The sequence below is a fragment of the Limulus polyphemus genome, unplaced genomic scaffold, assembly GCF_000517525.1.
Source record: "Limulus polyphemus unplaced genomic scaffold, Limulus_polyphemus-2.1.2 Scaffold280, whole genome shotgun sequence".
Taxonomy (NCBI): Eukaryota; Metazoa; Arthropoda; class Merostomata; order Xiphosura; family Limulidae; genus Limulus; species Limulus polyphemus.
Window position 1 is genome coordinate 34,520 of NW_013665890.1, and position 16,400 is coordinate 50,919.

The 16,400-nt window shown below is 30.6% G+C and overlaps 1 protein-coding gene across 2 annotated transcripts in view; it reads right to left on the minus strand.

Annotated features, from left to right (window-relative positions):
- Positions 1–16,400, minus strand: part of LOC106457007 (CTD small phosphatase-like protein 2) — a 52,911-nt gene that overhangs the window by 18,666 nt on the left and 17,845 nt on the right. For both annotated transcript variants that reach the window (XM_013916394.2, XM_022382815.1), the window contains exons 2-6: positions 10,904–11,151; positions 6,870–7,020; positions 5,978–6,056; positions 5,447–5,557; positions 2,045–2,207 (exon numbers count right to left, since the gene is read on the minus strand). In XM_013916394.2, coding sequence (XP_013771848.1) covers positions 2,045–2,199 — 155 coding nt within the window. In that variant the 5' untranslated portion in view covers positions 2,200–2,207; positions 5,447–5,557; positions 5,978–6,056; positions 6,870–7,020; positions 10,904–11,151. The remainder of the gene's footprint in view (positions 1–2,044; positions 2,208–5,446; positions 5,558–5,977; positions 6,057–6,869; positions 7,021–10,903; positions 11,152–16,400) is intronic.

Genomic DNA, 16,400 nt, shown 5'->3' on the forward strand with positions numbered 1-16,400 from the left:
TAACTTTATATATGCACACACACATACTTAAGTTTCTAACTTCTTTTTGAAAAGTGAAAACACACAAGCTCAAATATATATCAGAAAGCTTGATAAACTCAATCCAGTAGAATTGACATTTTAAAACTGAGTTATGGTAAAATAGTAATAAATACACAAACAAACAAACAACAGACAGAGCCATGTACACGTTACAAAGTTTGACAAAATACATCCAATAGAAGTTAATAATTTAATCACATGTTCTGGTTAAAAAAAGTAACAAATACACAAACAACAAAAACAGACAGTGCCATGTACACATTAAAAAGTTTGACAAAATACATCCAATAGAAGTTAATAATTTAACCACATGTTCTGGTTAAAAAGTTTGACAAATACACAAACAACAAAAACAGACAGTACCATGTACACATTAAAAAGTTTGACAAAATAAATCTGATGGAAGTTGTAATTTAAACACATGTTCTGGTTAAAAATGTAACAAATACACAAACAAAAAACAGACAGAGCCATGTACATGTTATAAAGTTTGACAAAATACATCCAATAGAAGTTAATAATTTAACCACATGTTCTGGTTAAAAAGTTTGACAAATACACAAACAACAAAAACAGACAGTACCATGTACACATTATAAAGTTTGACAAAATAAATCTGATAGAAGTTGTAATTTAAACACATGTTCTGGTTAAAAATGTAACAAATACACAAACAAAAAAACAGACAGAGCCATGATGTACATGTTATAAAGTTTGACAAAATACATCCAACAGAAGTTAATAATTTAACCACATGTTCTGGTTAAAAAAGTAACAAATACACAAACAACAAAAACAGACAGTGCCATGTACACATTATAAAGTTTGACAAAATAAATCCTATAGAAGTTATAATTTAAACACATGTTCTGGTTAAAAAAAGTAACAAATAAACAAACAACAAAAAACAGACAGTGCCATGTACACATTGTAAAGTTTGACAAAATACATCCAATAAAAGTTAATAATTTAACCACATGTTCTGGTTAAAAAAGGAATATACATGCTTCAAGATTTTAACAGAAGAACTGATATAATCAATAATAAAATAATTCCTTGTCTACAACTTCTTATTTTTATCCATAACAATACTTAACACAGTTTTCAATATTTCTTTATTCTATTAAATTCAGGTAATAAATATGCCTTGCTTAATTTATATTCCTATAATGTACTTGACTTACTCTAAAATTCTGGAACACAAGTTAACCTTTTTAGTGTCTTTTCTCAAATATTACAACAATTTACCTATTTCTAATAAATTCTTAAACTATAAATTACTGTTTAATGCTTATCTATCACTTTTTTAAAATTTGATTCATTTCTTTTTTGCATCAATTTCGAATACAGAGAGTTGAGTATATCATATTAAATGATTTTGAATTAGTGAGTCAGAAATTATGGGACAACCACAACCAATATAAAGTCAGGGTGAAACAGCATGTATTAGAATTACATTCTAGAATTATATGGAATTTTGTAGGTAGTGTGATGCTGAAAACTGATCTCTTTTGAGAAAGGTGCGTTACAGCACATTTTAATACAAAATATTCATACACTCAAATCACAAAGATCTGTTTAGATCGGGGATTTAGAGTTTCAAATACAAAGATATCCTTTGTACTTAATGACAATGGAAAACAAAGGAATATGAATCAATATAGGGAAACATGGAAATCCAGATAGTGACCTGCAACAAGCCATACCCCAGCCATTGTAAGCAAAGTCTTGTAGCATGTGAGAATCCATAAATACAAGGATCACTGCAGGGCTATTTTCAGATGCACAGTCATCATACACAGCAAGATTGGATGTGGTAACATGGACTGTAACAACATGGTGAGGCTTGAAGTCTGTTTTAATATAGCATACTCAACCCTCTGAACATTATTCAGCATACTTTTATAACAGTTTTCTAATGAAGAAAGCTTTAATAAGTTTACATGAAAAATCACATATTTCTTCCGAGAATTCTTAATTAATATTTATTTCAAAAACCCACGGGTCAAATGTCTCCCATTCTTCAACCACTTCAGTTTCCTGAGGCGAAGGATAATCAGCACTGTAAACTGATATCTGCACATCATACTGGGATGTTTCAGAATGGCAAGCTCTAGCTGAAAAAACATCTTGGGTTTCAGAGATCTCGCAAGGCATTTCCAATACTGTGAATAAAATGAAAACTTGCACATTAGAATCTTTTTTAAACTTTTTTTTTTACATACTAAGGATTAGATAGTTATGTTTATTATAAAACAGTAGAATAACTGCAATTTCTTTACTATTTTGTTGTATCCTACACTTAAAAAGTATATAATTTAAAATAATTACATCATATTCTATCTTTTCTCAGTTATAAAAGAATGTTAAATATTATACACTTAACTTTATTATAAGCCTAATGAATCATGCCTTAACACCATATGGGTAAAGTAAATCATTACAAAACTAGGTGTGAAGAGTTACAGTGTAATTTATCATTGTATTTGTGTAATCTTTTATGTGCTGCACAAGTGATAGCTACCTGCAACTACTAGTTACTTATATTCAATGTAAAAAAATACTTGCATGTGTATGGTCTGAAAAGTAGGTTATTAAATTGTAAAAGTCTGATGTATTTGTAGGTGTGGCCAGAATATGTTCCCTGATAGCCAAATGCAATACAAACAAAACATATTTTAAGAACATTAGCCAGAAACACTTTGAGATAGTAACAGTTCATAATAACATTATTAATCATGAATATATAATTATCTTGTCTCTTTTTAAAAAGAAAGTTCTATTGATATATGTGTGGATTTTAGTGCTTGTAAAATAAAAAAATGCTGTAAGAACCTCGAATCTTTAAAGTATAATAAATGAATTCACTGAATCTGAATAAAAGAACAAAAGGTACCCACATCAGTTTACCAAATCTGAATAAAAGAAGAAAAAGGTACCCACATCAACTTTCTGATTCTGAATAAAAGAACAAAAAGGTACCCACATCAACTTACCGATTCTAAATAAAAGAACAAAAAGGTACCCGCATCAACTTACCGATTCTGAATAAAAGAACAAAAAGGTACCCACATCAACCTACCGATTCTGAATAAAAGAATGAAAAGGTACCCACATCAATTTACCGATTCTGAATAAAAGAATGAAAAGGTACCCACATCAATTTACCAAATCTGAATAAAAGAACAGAAAGGTACCCACATCAATTTACCAAATCTGAATAAAAGAACAGAAAGGTGCCCACATCAATTTACCGAATCTGAATAAAAGAACAGAAAGGTACCTACATCAATTTACCGAATCTGAATAAAAGAACAAAAAGGTACCCACCTCAATTTACCAAATCTAAATGAAAGAACAAAAAAGTACCCACATCACTTTACTAAATCTGAATAAAAGAACAAAAGGTACCCACATCAATTTGGCTTTAAAGGGTACAAAAGCATGTGACAATAAAGTTCCACAAAACATTTCTAGTATGCTAAGGACACTCATCATCAACTTTGAAGCTCATTTTGCTTTATATTCACATAATTGTAGAACACTGGTAAATAAAAAGGGAATTTAACCATAAACTAATGCACAATAAGCCTGGTAAAAATAACTAAAATTTCAAAATACAGATAGAATTATACACAGACTTTTCTCTACTTTAAAATATTTTATTTGCAAGGTTTCGGCCCTCTTACTGGAGCCTTCAACGTACAACAATGTAGAGAAAAGTTTGTTTGTTTTGAATTTTGTGCAAAGCTACACGAGGGCTATCTGCGCTAGCCATCCCTAATTTAGCAGTGTAAGACTAGAGACACCCACCACAACTCTTGGGCTACTCTTTTACCAATGAATAGTGGGATTGACCTTCACATTATAATGCCCCCATGGCTGAAAGGGCGAGCATGTTTGGTGGAACGGGGATTCGAACCCGTGACTCTCAGACTGCAAGTCGAGTGCCTTAACCACCTGGCCATGCCGGGCTGGTAGAGAAAAGTCTGTGTAAAGTTCTACATATTATTTACCTACATTATGAGTCTTAAAAAACAAATGTAAAGATATATCTTAATTTTTTGAACAACATTCATTAAATTCCCACTGGACTAACAAATTCGTTTAAAAAATCATCAGCAAAAACCACAATTAACAAAAGTCACCAGAAAAATTGAAATATACACTGGATGCTGCTTATTGTGATCATGTTGGGACAAAGTTGTGTTGATAACAATAACCAAATGATAACGTTAACCAATGAAATAAAAATTCAGCAGTTACAGTGATGTTTATTGATATAGGGTAGCAAATATATTACCTAAACGTTTGAAAGCTGCATTTTTATGCTTATTAACATATTTGAAAACAATTAAGAAAGGAAAAACATTTAAAACAAGAATTAGAAAAATTCATTTAAAGTTGACAGTCTACTATTTTTTTGGAGCAATTCATTAATAAAACTTTCATATTCATATTTTTTATGAAACTTGCCTTATCTGTGCTGTAAGCCGCTTTCTGCCACATCAGTGATCTGTTTACACGAGCATAATGTTCACGAACATTATTGAAACCAAAGTTTTAATGATGATTTGACCGAGTCATCTTTTCCACTGCGCTTTCTCTTACAGTTTGGGTTTTCATTCTGTTTTGCTCCCCTATCAATGTTGGCTTGATTTTTTTAAATTTTACACAATAGAGAATGGAAAAATTTTAATTGCTCTACTGCATTACTTTGCCCCATTTTTGGTAATTTATCATAGCATTCTAAAATGGCAACTTTTTCTTCAAGGGTTAGATCTTTCTGTTTCTTATGCACTTCTTCCATTATTAAAGAGGGTTAACAAAAATTGTAATTTGTTGGAGCACAGTCTTTCATGAAGGAACGAAAACAACTGTACTATAATTACGGAAAGGAAATGCAAAAGCATAGGAGATTTTAATGACAACTTAGCCACACCCTATCTTACGGTGAACCTTCCTCAGGTCGCTTGACCTTGGGATGGTTAAGCTGATTAAAAGTGATAATAAAAATCGAAGCACTGATTACAATATCCGTGATCACAATAAGCGGCATCCAGTGTATTACAATTATATAACATTCTATGCATACCTGTGCTGCTTCACAAAACATATTCTCATTCAATGGTTACATAGCCATAAGAATATTCTCAAAAAAAATGTACTAAGAAGCTTTGGTAAAGCTACAACATCCTCATACCACTGTACAAAAATACAGCATAGAAACAAATAGTTACCATGATTGTATTTATTGTTTTCTTTTGATAATCTTTACTTAAGTTATAGCTATTTGACAATAATGTGATAGAACAAGAAATGTTTATAACTAAACTATTATTCTATTTTGTATGATTAGAAAAATCTGTGAAGTAAAATCATTAAGGGAAAAAAAAATACACACCTGTCGTATGTGGGGGAAAATGTGATCCATCCACGACACCCTCAACATCAATGGATACTGCTGCTGCTTCTAACGAAGTAATATTTGGTTTCTCCAGGTCTCCCTCGCATTCTAAAACATGAATTATCTTTGTTGCAAAACTTAATCACTTTCTTAACCATGTACATTGAAATATGATGTAGATATATTTATCAAGAGATTGAAATTTCCATGTATTATTGTCATTTTGCAGGTTGAATCAAGTATTTTGATTAACTCAACCTACAAGATGTGATTTCAAGATGACAAAAAATAAACACTAAGAAGTGCTTACAATTTTTCAGTGTCTGTATATCTTAAACAAACACAGTCTGTAATGCTTGAAAAACTTGGTTATGTTTGTTAAATTGATGACTGTGTTCAGAAGGTCTATCCCGATCAAACCAAGAATTAAAAAAAAAGTGATTTAAATAGACTTCAAAAAGTATTTTATACAATTCACATACACATTGTTCTAGACCAACAAGCTTTTACAAACTAAACATTTTATACCTTGCAGCAGCTGGTACACGGGTGAAAACAGTGCACTTGCTGGGTCTGGTGTCTCAATTTCATTATTCAAAAAGTGTTTCTGAAAAGAAAAACACAAGTCAACTATTTATCTGGATTACTTCAAAAAATAACTTTTATTAAACCTAATTTTTATTGATTGTTGAATTGCACATTACTAATTTGGAAAAAACAACAACTATAAAATCATACTATTTTCACATAAAAACTTAACACAATAATTATCCAATCAAAGTAAACATCAAATAACTTTAATATTTAGTAAGTCCATAGCCTAATTAAGTTATAGAAGAAATAGCCAAAATGAACATTTTCAAAAATGAAATACGAAAGCATAAAATGATATTTATATATAAATGTGAACTCCAATATGTCTTATATATTTTCTATCAGGTTTAATATTTTACCCGTACAATCTACATGTATAAGTGTTTCTTGTATAAGTTTCAAATAAACTATTTTACATATATGTTGTACAGTTTGTCATGTCTAAGTTTACAATAAACTGACATCAATAAGTGTGCCATTAAAATATGATTATTATTACCTTCTAACACTGAATAAAAACAATCACAAAAGACCTTACAACTTATCTAATACAAATTAATACATCTTTTTTCGATTTACAGGAATTCTTATGACCAGATGAATTATGTTCTGTAGAAACAAACTAAAATCTGTTAACTTATAAGTATGATTTCACATTATACACACATAATTTTAGAGGTGACTATTATCATTCAAAAAGCATTATTTTTACATAACTACAGATGAACTTTCAAAGATACCCTTTCAATTGAAAAAAAACAAAACAAAGGGAAATATTACAAACATAAGTGTAAAAACTATGCATCAAAACATTTAAGATACACACCCTTTATAACGGACTTTCTTTCTGTTACATGATCTTTATCTATATTTGATATAAGTTTATTATCAAAACATATATTTTCTTGCTTGTTGTTCTGATGCAAGTTTGCCCTTTCCTCTTGTTTTTTGAGCATCTGTTTCTGCTTCTTGTTGTGCTACAAAAATAAATTACATGAATCAAATACCCCTGAATTTCTTGATGCTAATATCTTGGATGTCCCATAAGTTTGTTTCAGAGAAGAAAAAAAAAAGGTTAATGTACTTTTAAAACATAAACTGTTTTTCAAATGAGAAACTGCTTTTCTATTATGATTAAACAAATATTTTTGATAACTTTAAAACTTTTCTATGAAAAATTAAGTTTATACATAAATATGGGTAAACAAACAAATGAACTTAAGTATTCTAGAGTTCTGAATTTAATAAAACACCAGTTTATTGTATATTTCCTTAACATTATTTACATTAAAGTTTATTTTTGTATAGCATTGACTTAATTTCATAACATTTATTTTAGTCATTTTCACTTTCATACTCATACATACTGTGGAAAAAAAATGGATATACACATGCATTTATACATCTACATAAATTAATAATGTTAAACTTTAATTGTTTCAATTTTACCTCAAACACTACTTCTCTAATTTATTTTACTTTTAGCAATGCATGTGGTGTAACCATATTATATATCACGCTGTATTATCTTTGTATACTTATGTAGCTCAATTCTGACCCTATATGGTTAGTTTAAACTCCTCCTGTTTATATGCAAAAGAAACTTGTATATTTGTTACATACTGTACACAACCAAGAAAATTACTAGGATATTGACTTCTAAGGCCTCAGGCAAATAATCTTGTACAACATGCTTGATACTAAGCCTTGTATATGTAAAAAAGGATTGTGCTATGATGGTTGTTACAAAACAAGTCCTGCAACAGTGCTAGACGATAAGAAATATCTATTCAGCCATGAATGCAAGGTAGTTGACATCTGCAAGACAACATGTATGGATACAAAAAGTTTTAATTTGTCTTCCTTTGTTAGGTATGTTTATGAACACTGATTTAGTACAAGTGTAAATCAAAAATATTATACAAAGATAAAAACAAGAAATATTTCACATTATATCTTTTTCAATTCAACCACAAGAAAACACAGAAAAAACAAATTTCACTACAGCAAAAAGTCACTTGTGACGTGTATGTGCTTGTTCAGACAATCAAATAGTTGCTAAAGTAATACAAAGAACACATAAAAGTGTTAAAACAAAATTAAGGTTTACTCAACTGTCTGAAAAAAAGAATGAAAAGATTTCAATGTCCCATTTTATGATACATCATTCTTTTTTTAGTCTTTTTACAGAAATATCATTCATAAAAGTTGGTGATTAAACTTTTAAATTTTTTTCATAAAATCAAGCTTAATTAATCATTTTAGAAATTGTAGTTACTACAGCTTTGATCATAAAGATGTTATTTCATACTGGACTAAAAAGAATTTTAAGCCAATTACAAACAGTGAATGCTAAAACATTAAACCATAGAAATGTTAATTTTCACTGAACTAGGAATAGTTTTCCAACATTCTGAAGTATTGTTTGCTCTATAACCTTATTGATAAAGATGTTAGTTCTCAGGTGACTAGTAAGAGTTTACTGCCATTAAGAAGTGTTGCTTGCTCTATGGTCTTAATGATAAATATTAAAGTTTTCATTGGAGTGTAGCACTAACAAAACTTTAGGAATGGAAACTTTAAACATTAACATAAAAACCAGTATTTCAAAGATGTTTCTTTACAAAAACATACTTCCTCTTCCTAAAAAAAATTAGTGGCTTTTAAATCATTTACAGGTTTTTTATAAAAAAAAAGAACTGGGCAACTAAATCAAATTAAATGATATAATCAATTAATTACCTTTTAGCATTGATTACACTGACTAGCATCATGTAATATAACTGATTAATCAAAATTATTATTATTATCTTGACTGATGTCACAAAAATAATCAACTAATTGAAATTAGTGATTACTGCTATTTTAAGTTATTCTAAAGCTTTCAAAAAGTTGACTATTCTTCTTCTTTGTTCTCCTGAAGAAGAATAGTGAACTATTTGAAAACGCTCGAGTTTTGGGTTTTATTTTAAGTCTATTTCACTTCATATGTGATCCTTTGTGCTAACTATTTTATCAAAATTAAGTTATTCCAAATATCCATATCTTACATGAGAATAATCAATTAATTGAATGTAACTGATTAATTAATCAATTAGCAAATTCCACTATTTGCCCAGTTCTATTTATAAGTAGTTCTACCTTTCAAATAAGGTATTTTTTCACCTTCTCAGTCAAACATAAACATAATCAATTTCAAAGTAGCCTGAACGTTTCTTGTTTTTAAATATAAAATGACCATGTTCATGCATTTGGCTAGCTGCACAATATTATTACTTCAGTGAGGGTTTTTAAATCTGTTTTAAGTATTGTATTACAGATGTCTCTTGAAACCCACCACGATTACAAAAAAACATGTAAAAATTATTTAGTGAAATCTTGTTTATGAAGCTTCAAGTTTGTTTAGCCACAAGGAAAAATAGAAAATTATAAATGAGTTAAAAGCTGTTATCTTAAACTTTCCATTTCCAGTTGAATTAACTGTTTGATAACTTACTTTGGAAATTCTCAAACATCCAATCTAAAAACTTTAAAACTGATGTGGAGTAAGTTGTGCTATCATCAAATTTTATGATGAATCAGTTGGAAAATATAGAAGAAATAAAATCTAATTAGTGCTCTTTTAAATAACCAATATGTTTGCTTTTTTTTTTCTTTTTGTAAAGCACATAAACTTTAGGGGCAAATCAGAAGAAACATCCTGTGTCTATGTTTTAGAATTTTCGGACTCACTTTGCTTTAGAAAGCAGTAAAACAGCATTTCAAATGTAACCTTTCCATTAATAACAACCAATCATACCAGTAACTAAATAACATACTTAAATAAATGTATATCCTGTGGATCTATGCCAAAATAATACATCTTTACACAGAAAAAAAACGTTAATTCTCTATTTTAACAAACTATTATTATAACTGTAAAGTGGTAAAAGAGAGGAAGATGTCAATGTACTACTGCTAGTTAAGAAAACCCCGTAAAGAGTGTTCAGACATACTTTGAACAGTTGCTCTTACAACTAGGCATACATCTCCAATTGAAAACAAACAAAATGTCATAAAAGTAACCTTAATCCTCTTCCTAACGGGGACTCTCCCATGAAAACTAAAATTTTGTGCAGGGCAGTACCTACATCTCTGTTAAAATCTATCTGGTAATAAAAATGATTTACATATGTGTAGTTCAACTGTTTGTGACAGATCTCTGCAAGATGCTTTTACTAAACAAACTTTGAAAACTGAAATACCTGATGCACATTTGTTTAGCACACTTGATACATTACAAGTAAATTATTCTGACCACCCACCTACAGAATTTTATTTAAATAAAAGCCTATTTGACAAAAAAAGAAAATAATAATCAGCATAGGTATGTCTTAAAGTTGTCATACCAGTTTAAATATAAAGTGAACTGTGGTTTAAGTGTGCCCTCACCACAAATCTATTCTATGATCTAGTAAGACTTACAACTCAAAGGAACAACAAAAACATTCTCTGACTTGCAACTATAAAAAGTAATGGTACACATATTTTACATCAACCATCCAATATATTTTAATTATTTAATAACACAAGGAAGACCATTTCACTATCATAAGTCACCGTTAGATATTGCAGATGTAGTGTGGTTGAATATTTTTCCTCACTTTCACTTAAGTCTATAAAATATTTCAATATACGATTTATGTACAGTTATTTTTACAGTAAAGTTGGTTTTCTTACCTAGTGTAAACTATATTTCTAAAATAATTATCACATGTGACATAATTTTCTATACAAAGATATTAACAGTCATTGTCAAGTAGTGTGCATGGGTATGAACTACAACATTCCCGTAAGTAATACCAGATGAATATGTGTTACCTTCTTTGGCACTCCGATCAAGTGTCTATTGTGTCCTGCTAATCTAAAAGATGTTAAACAGTGTTCAATGTTACAATCAACATCTTTTTCTGTCAATATCTCAACAAGCCATGGATAACTCCAGCTATCGAACCTGTTGGTTTTAACCAGTTTTATTGTTTTTCTCCAGCGTCTTCCTCTTGGTCGTCGTCTTACTGGCATCCCTCAGGTCAGATGAGCCACTGTCCTCTTTTGACAGTCAAACTTCACTGGAGAGGATAAAAAAAAATGGTCATAATAATTTTTATATTTCAAATTATAAATAATTATCATTAAATGTGAGAATTTCACCAATTATTACTACTAATGTGAATTAAGACAAGAAGAAAAAACTAAAAATGTATAAACATATTGAATTCAAGAATATATGTGCACCTAAAAATGTCTGTTGAGAGACAGGTAAGAGACATTGGTGAATTTCTTCCATTAACATGTGTTTGAGGTTTACTACTATATTACCTGAATTAGCACTTTTGGTCTGAATGACTTCTATTTTTCGTATAAAGCTAGTTTTTTTAGTTGTCTGACCAATATAGCACTAGCATGGATGGTTCTGCATGTTTCTTGTTCACCAACATGTAAGATGCATTTCTATTTTATAAAACGTTATGGTAAACAAGAAACATCAATGAAGTAAAAGTTCAGAGATTGCTTGAAAGGGTAATGAAGAAAACTTTATTACAAACATACAACGTTCCATTACGCATTCATCCATCTAATTCATAGTGGTTATTTTGGTTAAGAATTTTTCAGGCCAACAAGAAATACATATTGATTGTGTTTTAATCACTGAATGAAATATTTGATTTCTATATCCAGAATCTTTGTAATTTTAATGTGTGTGAATATGAATGCATAGATAATATTTCAGACCAATCCATGTAGTGAAACTCTACTAATTAAGGTTTTACTCATCAAAAATCTATAACTCACAGTGTTGCTTTCCATGAGAGCTATTTTTTGTTCCAGTGTTAATTTCTACTAGGTTTGTTATATGTTACTATCTATGGTAACGACCTTATTGTAAGTACTTAGATATTAATCAACCAAAGATTTTTTTTTCTCACAAGATAATAAGTTTTAATTTATATTTAAATTAAAGACTAGAATAACAACTACAATTTTTTTATTAGTAGCTATATTCAGCTGTAAGATATAAATATGAAAACTGTTTCAGCTCTCGCCTAGTCAGCTGTTACATCAACTATCAGTGCTGAAATTTAGTAACTATTTATGTGCGATTGTTTAGGTATTTCTTGGGTAGCTTTTTTATTCCTCTGAGAAAAAGATACAATATAGTACTCCACACCAAAGACTTTTTTCAAAAGAAAGTGAACCAACCTACTACACGGCAAGTAAATTTGAACACAATGATCACGGCATTCACGAGTGAAACTATCTTTACGTCTAATATGCGCTGTAACCGTGGCAACTGATGTAGTTAGTACATACATCCACAGAGTGACAGTGAAATTACTTCATTAAAGAGCACCTTCGTTGTCTTCCTACGTCCGATTTTAAATTTAATGACGTAGGAATTCACGGAGTTCTTAAATATTCAGTACGTTAATATGAGTCTTAAACAATATTTCTAGATTTGTGTCTTAAATCTTTCGACCATATAAATGGTCAAATCCCCCCCCCCTAAAAAAAACACATTGTGCAAGATATATAGGCCAGCTTATGTTCTGAAATTTTATTTTAAACTGCATTAATTCAGGTTTAGTAGATATGGTCACAAAACACGAGTTCTTACAATAATCCAAATTCTGAAATCAGTTTTCAAGGTTCTGTAATATTTTTAACTAACTAGTTAGTGCAAATGTGTTAAATCACCTATAATGCTTTATTCGTCCTAAATTTTCACTCAAACACATAAACTCTTGATCACTCGTAAAACGTTTGTCTTGTTAACTGCTTACACTAATTTTGAGTTTACTGGTTTAGATAAATCTTGTTTTAATTATAAGCAAAACGCAAGTCTTTACATGTGATAATTTATTATATTATACTGGGTAGCCTCGCTGTTAACTGTATTTTTTACAGTAATCTGGATCACCCAACAGCAACAATGAAGCCGCAATTAAAAACAAATCTCAAACTTCCATATCAATGATAATAAGTTAACCCTGTTTGACAACAGGCCCGTGCTGATGTGAAAACATCGTTTATTAGGCTACCTGACATTAAATACAAAACAAGATACATACTGCAATATACACAACCGCACGTGACTTAAGCGTCTACAGAATGATTAATATATATATATAGCATTAATATGAAATCTCAATAAACATTATCATAAACGTATCTGTTATTTGAAACCATGGATGTTTACAGAACTGATCAAAATACATTAGGTCTGCACAAATTTTCAATGGTGCTATGCGCTCCTTTGACGTTAAATGTAAATTATCTCCGTGGTTACCATAACGCTTATGACGTCAATGTTAATGACATTTTAAAATCAAGTAATATTGCTGCTTTATACATACATGTATTATATTTTCATATTCGTGGCCTTGTGACACTTAATTATTCAATTGACTTCATCATCCAAACATGTTTTTTTAAGAGATTGATGTATTACGTGTACTACTGGATATACAAAATCTGTTGTAAATTGAAAACCACTTCCAAGATTGGTTTGACAGAGATTTTCATTATCACACAAAGTATTTTAAAAAATGTGTAGTAAAATCATTTTGTTTTACTATAATCTCTACGTGACTTTTAATTTTATGATTTTTGAATATTATATATATCGTAAAATGAATTATTTGACTGAAAAAATTGTGTATATAACTGAAAATTAAAAGTTTTGCACTACGTTACAATCATGCCAAATAGTCGAAGTAAACGCGTTTAAAAATAACATTTATGATCCCTTGTTGAGTTTTGTAATAAAGATAATTAATCAATATAAAAAAAATTGCCGATATATAAGTACAATATCAAATTAGCTGAGAGAGAAAAAAAAAAAACTGGTAAAAGATAGTTTAACACCCAACCAAATACGTGTAGTGATGTATATGAGCAGTGTAGAATAAAAAGTCAATTTCAGTAAGAAATTCCACGTGATAAGCTCTTCAAACCCTCTTTGTAGCATGCGATGAATAACCGAAAAAATATCTGAAGTTGTGGTCCAAAGACACGCTCATCACGTTTGTCTGTTGGCCAGCACTAAGTTACACAAGGAGCTATCTTTGCTTTGCTCATCACGGGTATCGAAACCCGGTTTTTAACATAAGCCACTGGGGATGGGGCAGAGATAAACGTCTACACATCACAATATAACATACCATTTTACAGTTGTTGTTTAAGACTCATAACGTAGGTAAATTAATGTGTAGAATTATAAACAGACTTTTCTCCAACTTCAAATAACGTTCAGTTAAATTGTAACTACAGAAAAGTCCGTTTATAATTTTACAGGTTTATATCCAAAAAGTCGGTTCAATGTTTGAAGCTTTATAAATTTAAATAAACTATTTTAAAAAATAGCAAATATTTTACTTCTTTCAATGTGGTGTACTAAATAAAAATATCACACACACACCTGGTAGCTATAGAACGTTTAAAGGTGCGACGTATTTAAGATTGTTTGTTTTGAATTTCACGCAAAGCTATCTGCGCTAGCCGTCCCTAATTTAGCAGTGTAAGACTAGAGGGAAGGCAGCTAGTCATCACCACCCACCGCCAGCTCTTGGGCTACTCTTTTACCAACGAATAGTGGGATTGACCGTCACATTATAACGCCCCCACGGCTGAAAGGGCGAGCATGTTTGGTGTGACGGGGATTCGCAGATTGCGAGTTGAGTGCCCTAACCACCTGGCCATGCCGGGCCCACGTATTTAAGAAGAATATTTCGTTTTCAATGCGATTTGTGTATGCTCCTCGTAAATTTGGAAATATTTTGTATTTTTTTACTTGAAACTTTTAGGATATTATAATACTGTAATATTTGGTCATATGTATACGAATAACAATAAACTAACATAATTTCACTTAAAATAAAAGTCGACTGGCAGAATGGTTATCATCACCCATATTCACTTTTGTCAATATAAATACTTTCTCTAATAGTGTGGTTAGCAATTTTAATCTAATTAACAATTTGAAAGCAAGCTTCGACGTAAGTCATGATCAAACTCCGGATGCATAAAACTTCCCTAAACAACTAGAAAATAGCCTGAACTATAACGTAAAAGAAACCGCTAAATAAAGCAATAGGTATGTTTACCAGTTTCGTTCACTTAAGTTAGCATTGAAGAACCAGAAGTATTATTCCAAGTTTCACAATATAACTGAAAGCTTGTGACACGTGTCAATTTTCTCTTTAACAAAACTTTTTGATGATCACAGAATACATATATTTCAGTGCTTCGATTGTTCGGGCCTGCTGATGCAAATCACACTGGTAAACTTTGTTGTAAAATAACCTGTTTCTTCCTTGAAGGAAAGGGAGGAGAGTCGATTTTACTGTTGTTTTTACTTATCAAATGAACTCTCGTGTCGTGTTGACAAGGAGGTTCGTCATTAGTTTTGCAATGCGAATACTCACACGAAATGTAGCAGGTTTAAATTGCTATCAAAATGATATGATAATAAGCACAGAAGCAGAGTGATATGAAGAATAACATCACATTTCGGCCAACATGAAAAAAAATCATGGTCAAAAACTGCTTACATGGATTAAACAACATACACAGAGAGAAAGCTTATAACAATTAGCCTTAAATTTGTGTTATTAGAATTTTAGAAAATGCAAATGTTGCACGTGCAGCGGGAATGTGTTAGGGACTGCCACCGACTATGGATTCTTAGGGTTTAAAAGAATGGCTTGACATCAGGGTCACGGTGATAGACCGAAATCTCCGTCACACAGTCCGAAAATTCCTCTACCTCAAGAACCGAGGTAGAAACAGGCTATAAAATATCCAAGAAGTGAAACCTCATGGTTGAGAAACTATGTTGTTTTCTCAGCATTGCATATATTCTAAATACACCAAAGACAGTCTGCTTCGTGTCGTCGAATTTTGTACAATTCAAAATGTACAGCGAACGATGAGAAGAAATTAAACAAACATATTTGTGTGTGCGTGCATGTACACTTTATTTATTACCAGTAATATTATACATTGTTACGTATCTGCTTGTTTGTTTGTTTGTTTCCGGTAGAAATTCTTCCGAGGATCTTCAGCGATACAAGTCATTTCTTGATTAAACAGTTTATTCTTCTTCGATACAAACTTTTAGTACACAGTAGTTCCACAATCAATACGTTTCTCGTCATTTTAAACTTAATAACTTTTATAATACACGCTATAAATCACAGCGATTCACAATATCTCGCTCTCGGCGAGTGGAAAACACGCACTTTACGGCTCACTAGCTCGAAACTAACAGAATCATAAATTACACGAAACAAAGTAACTACTGCTCTCTCTTCATTTA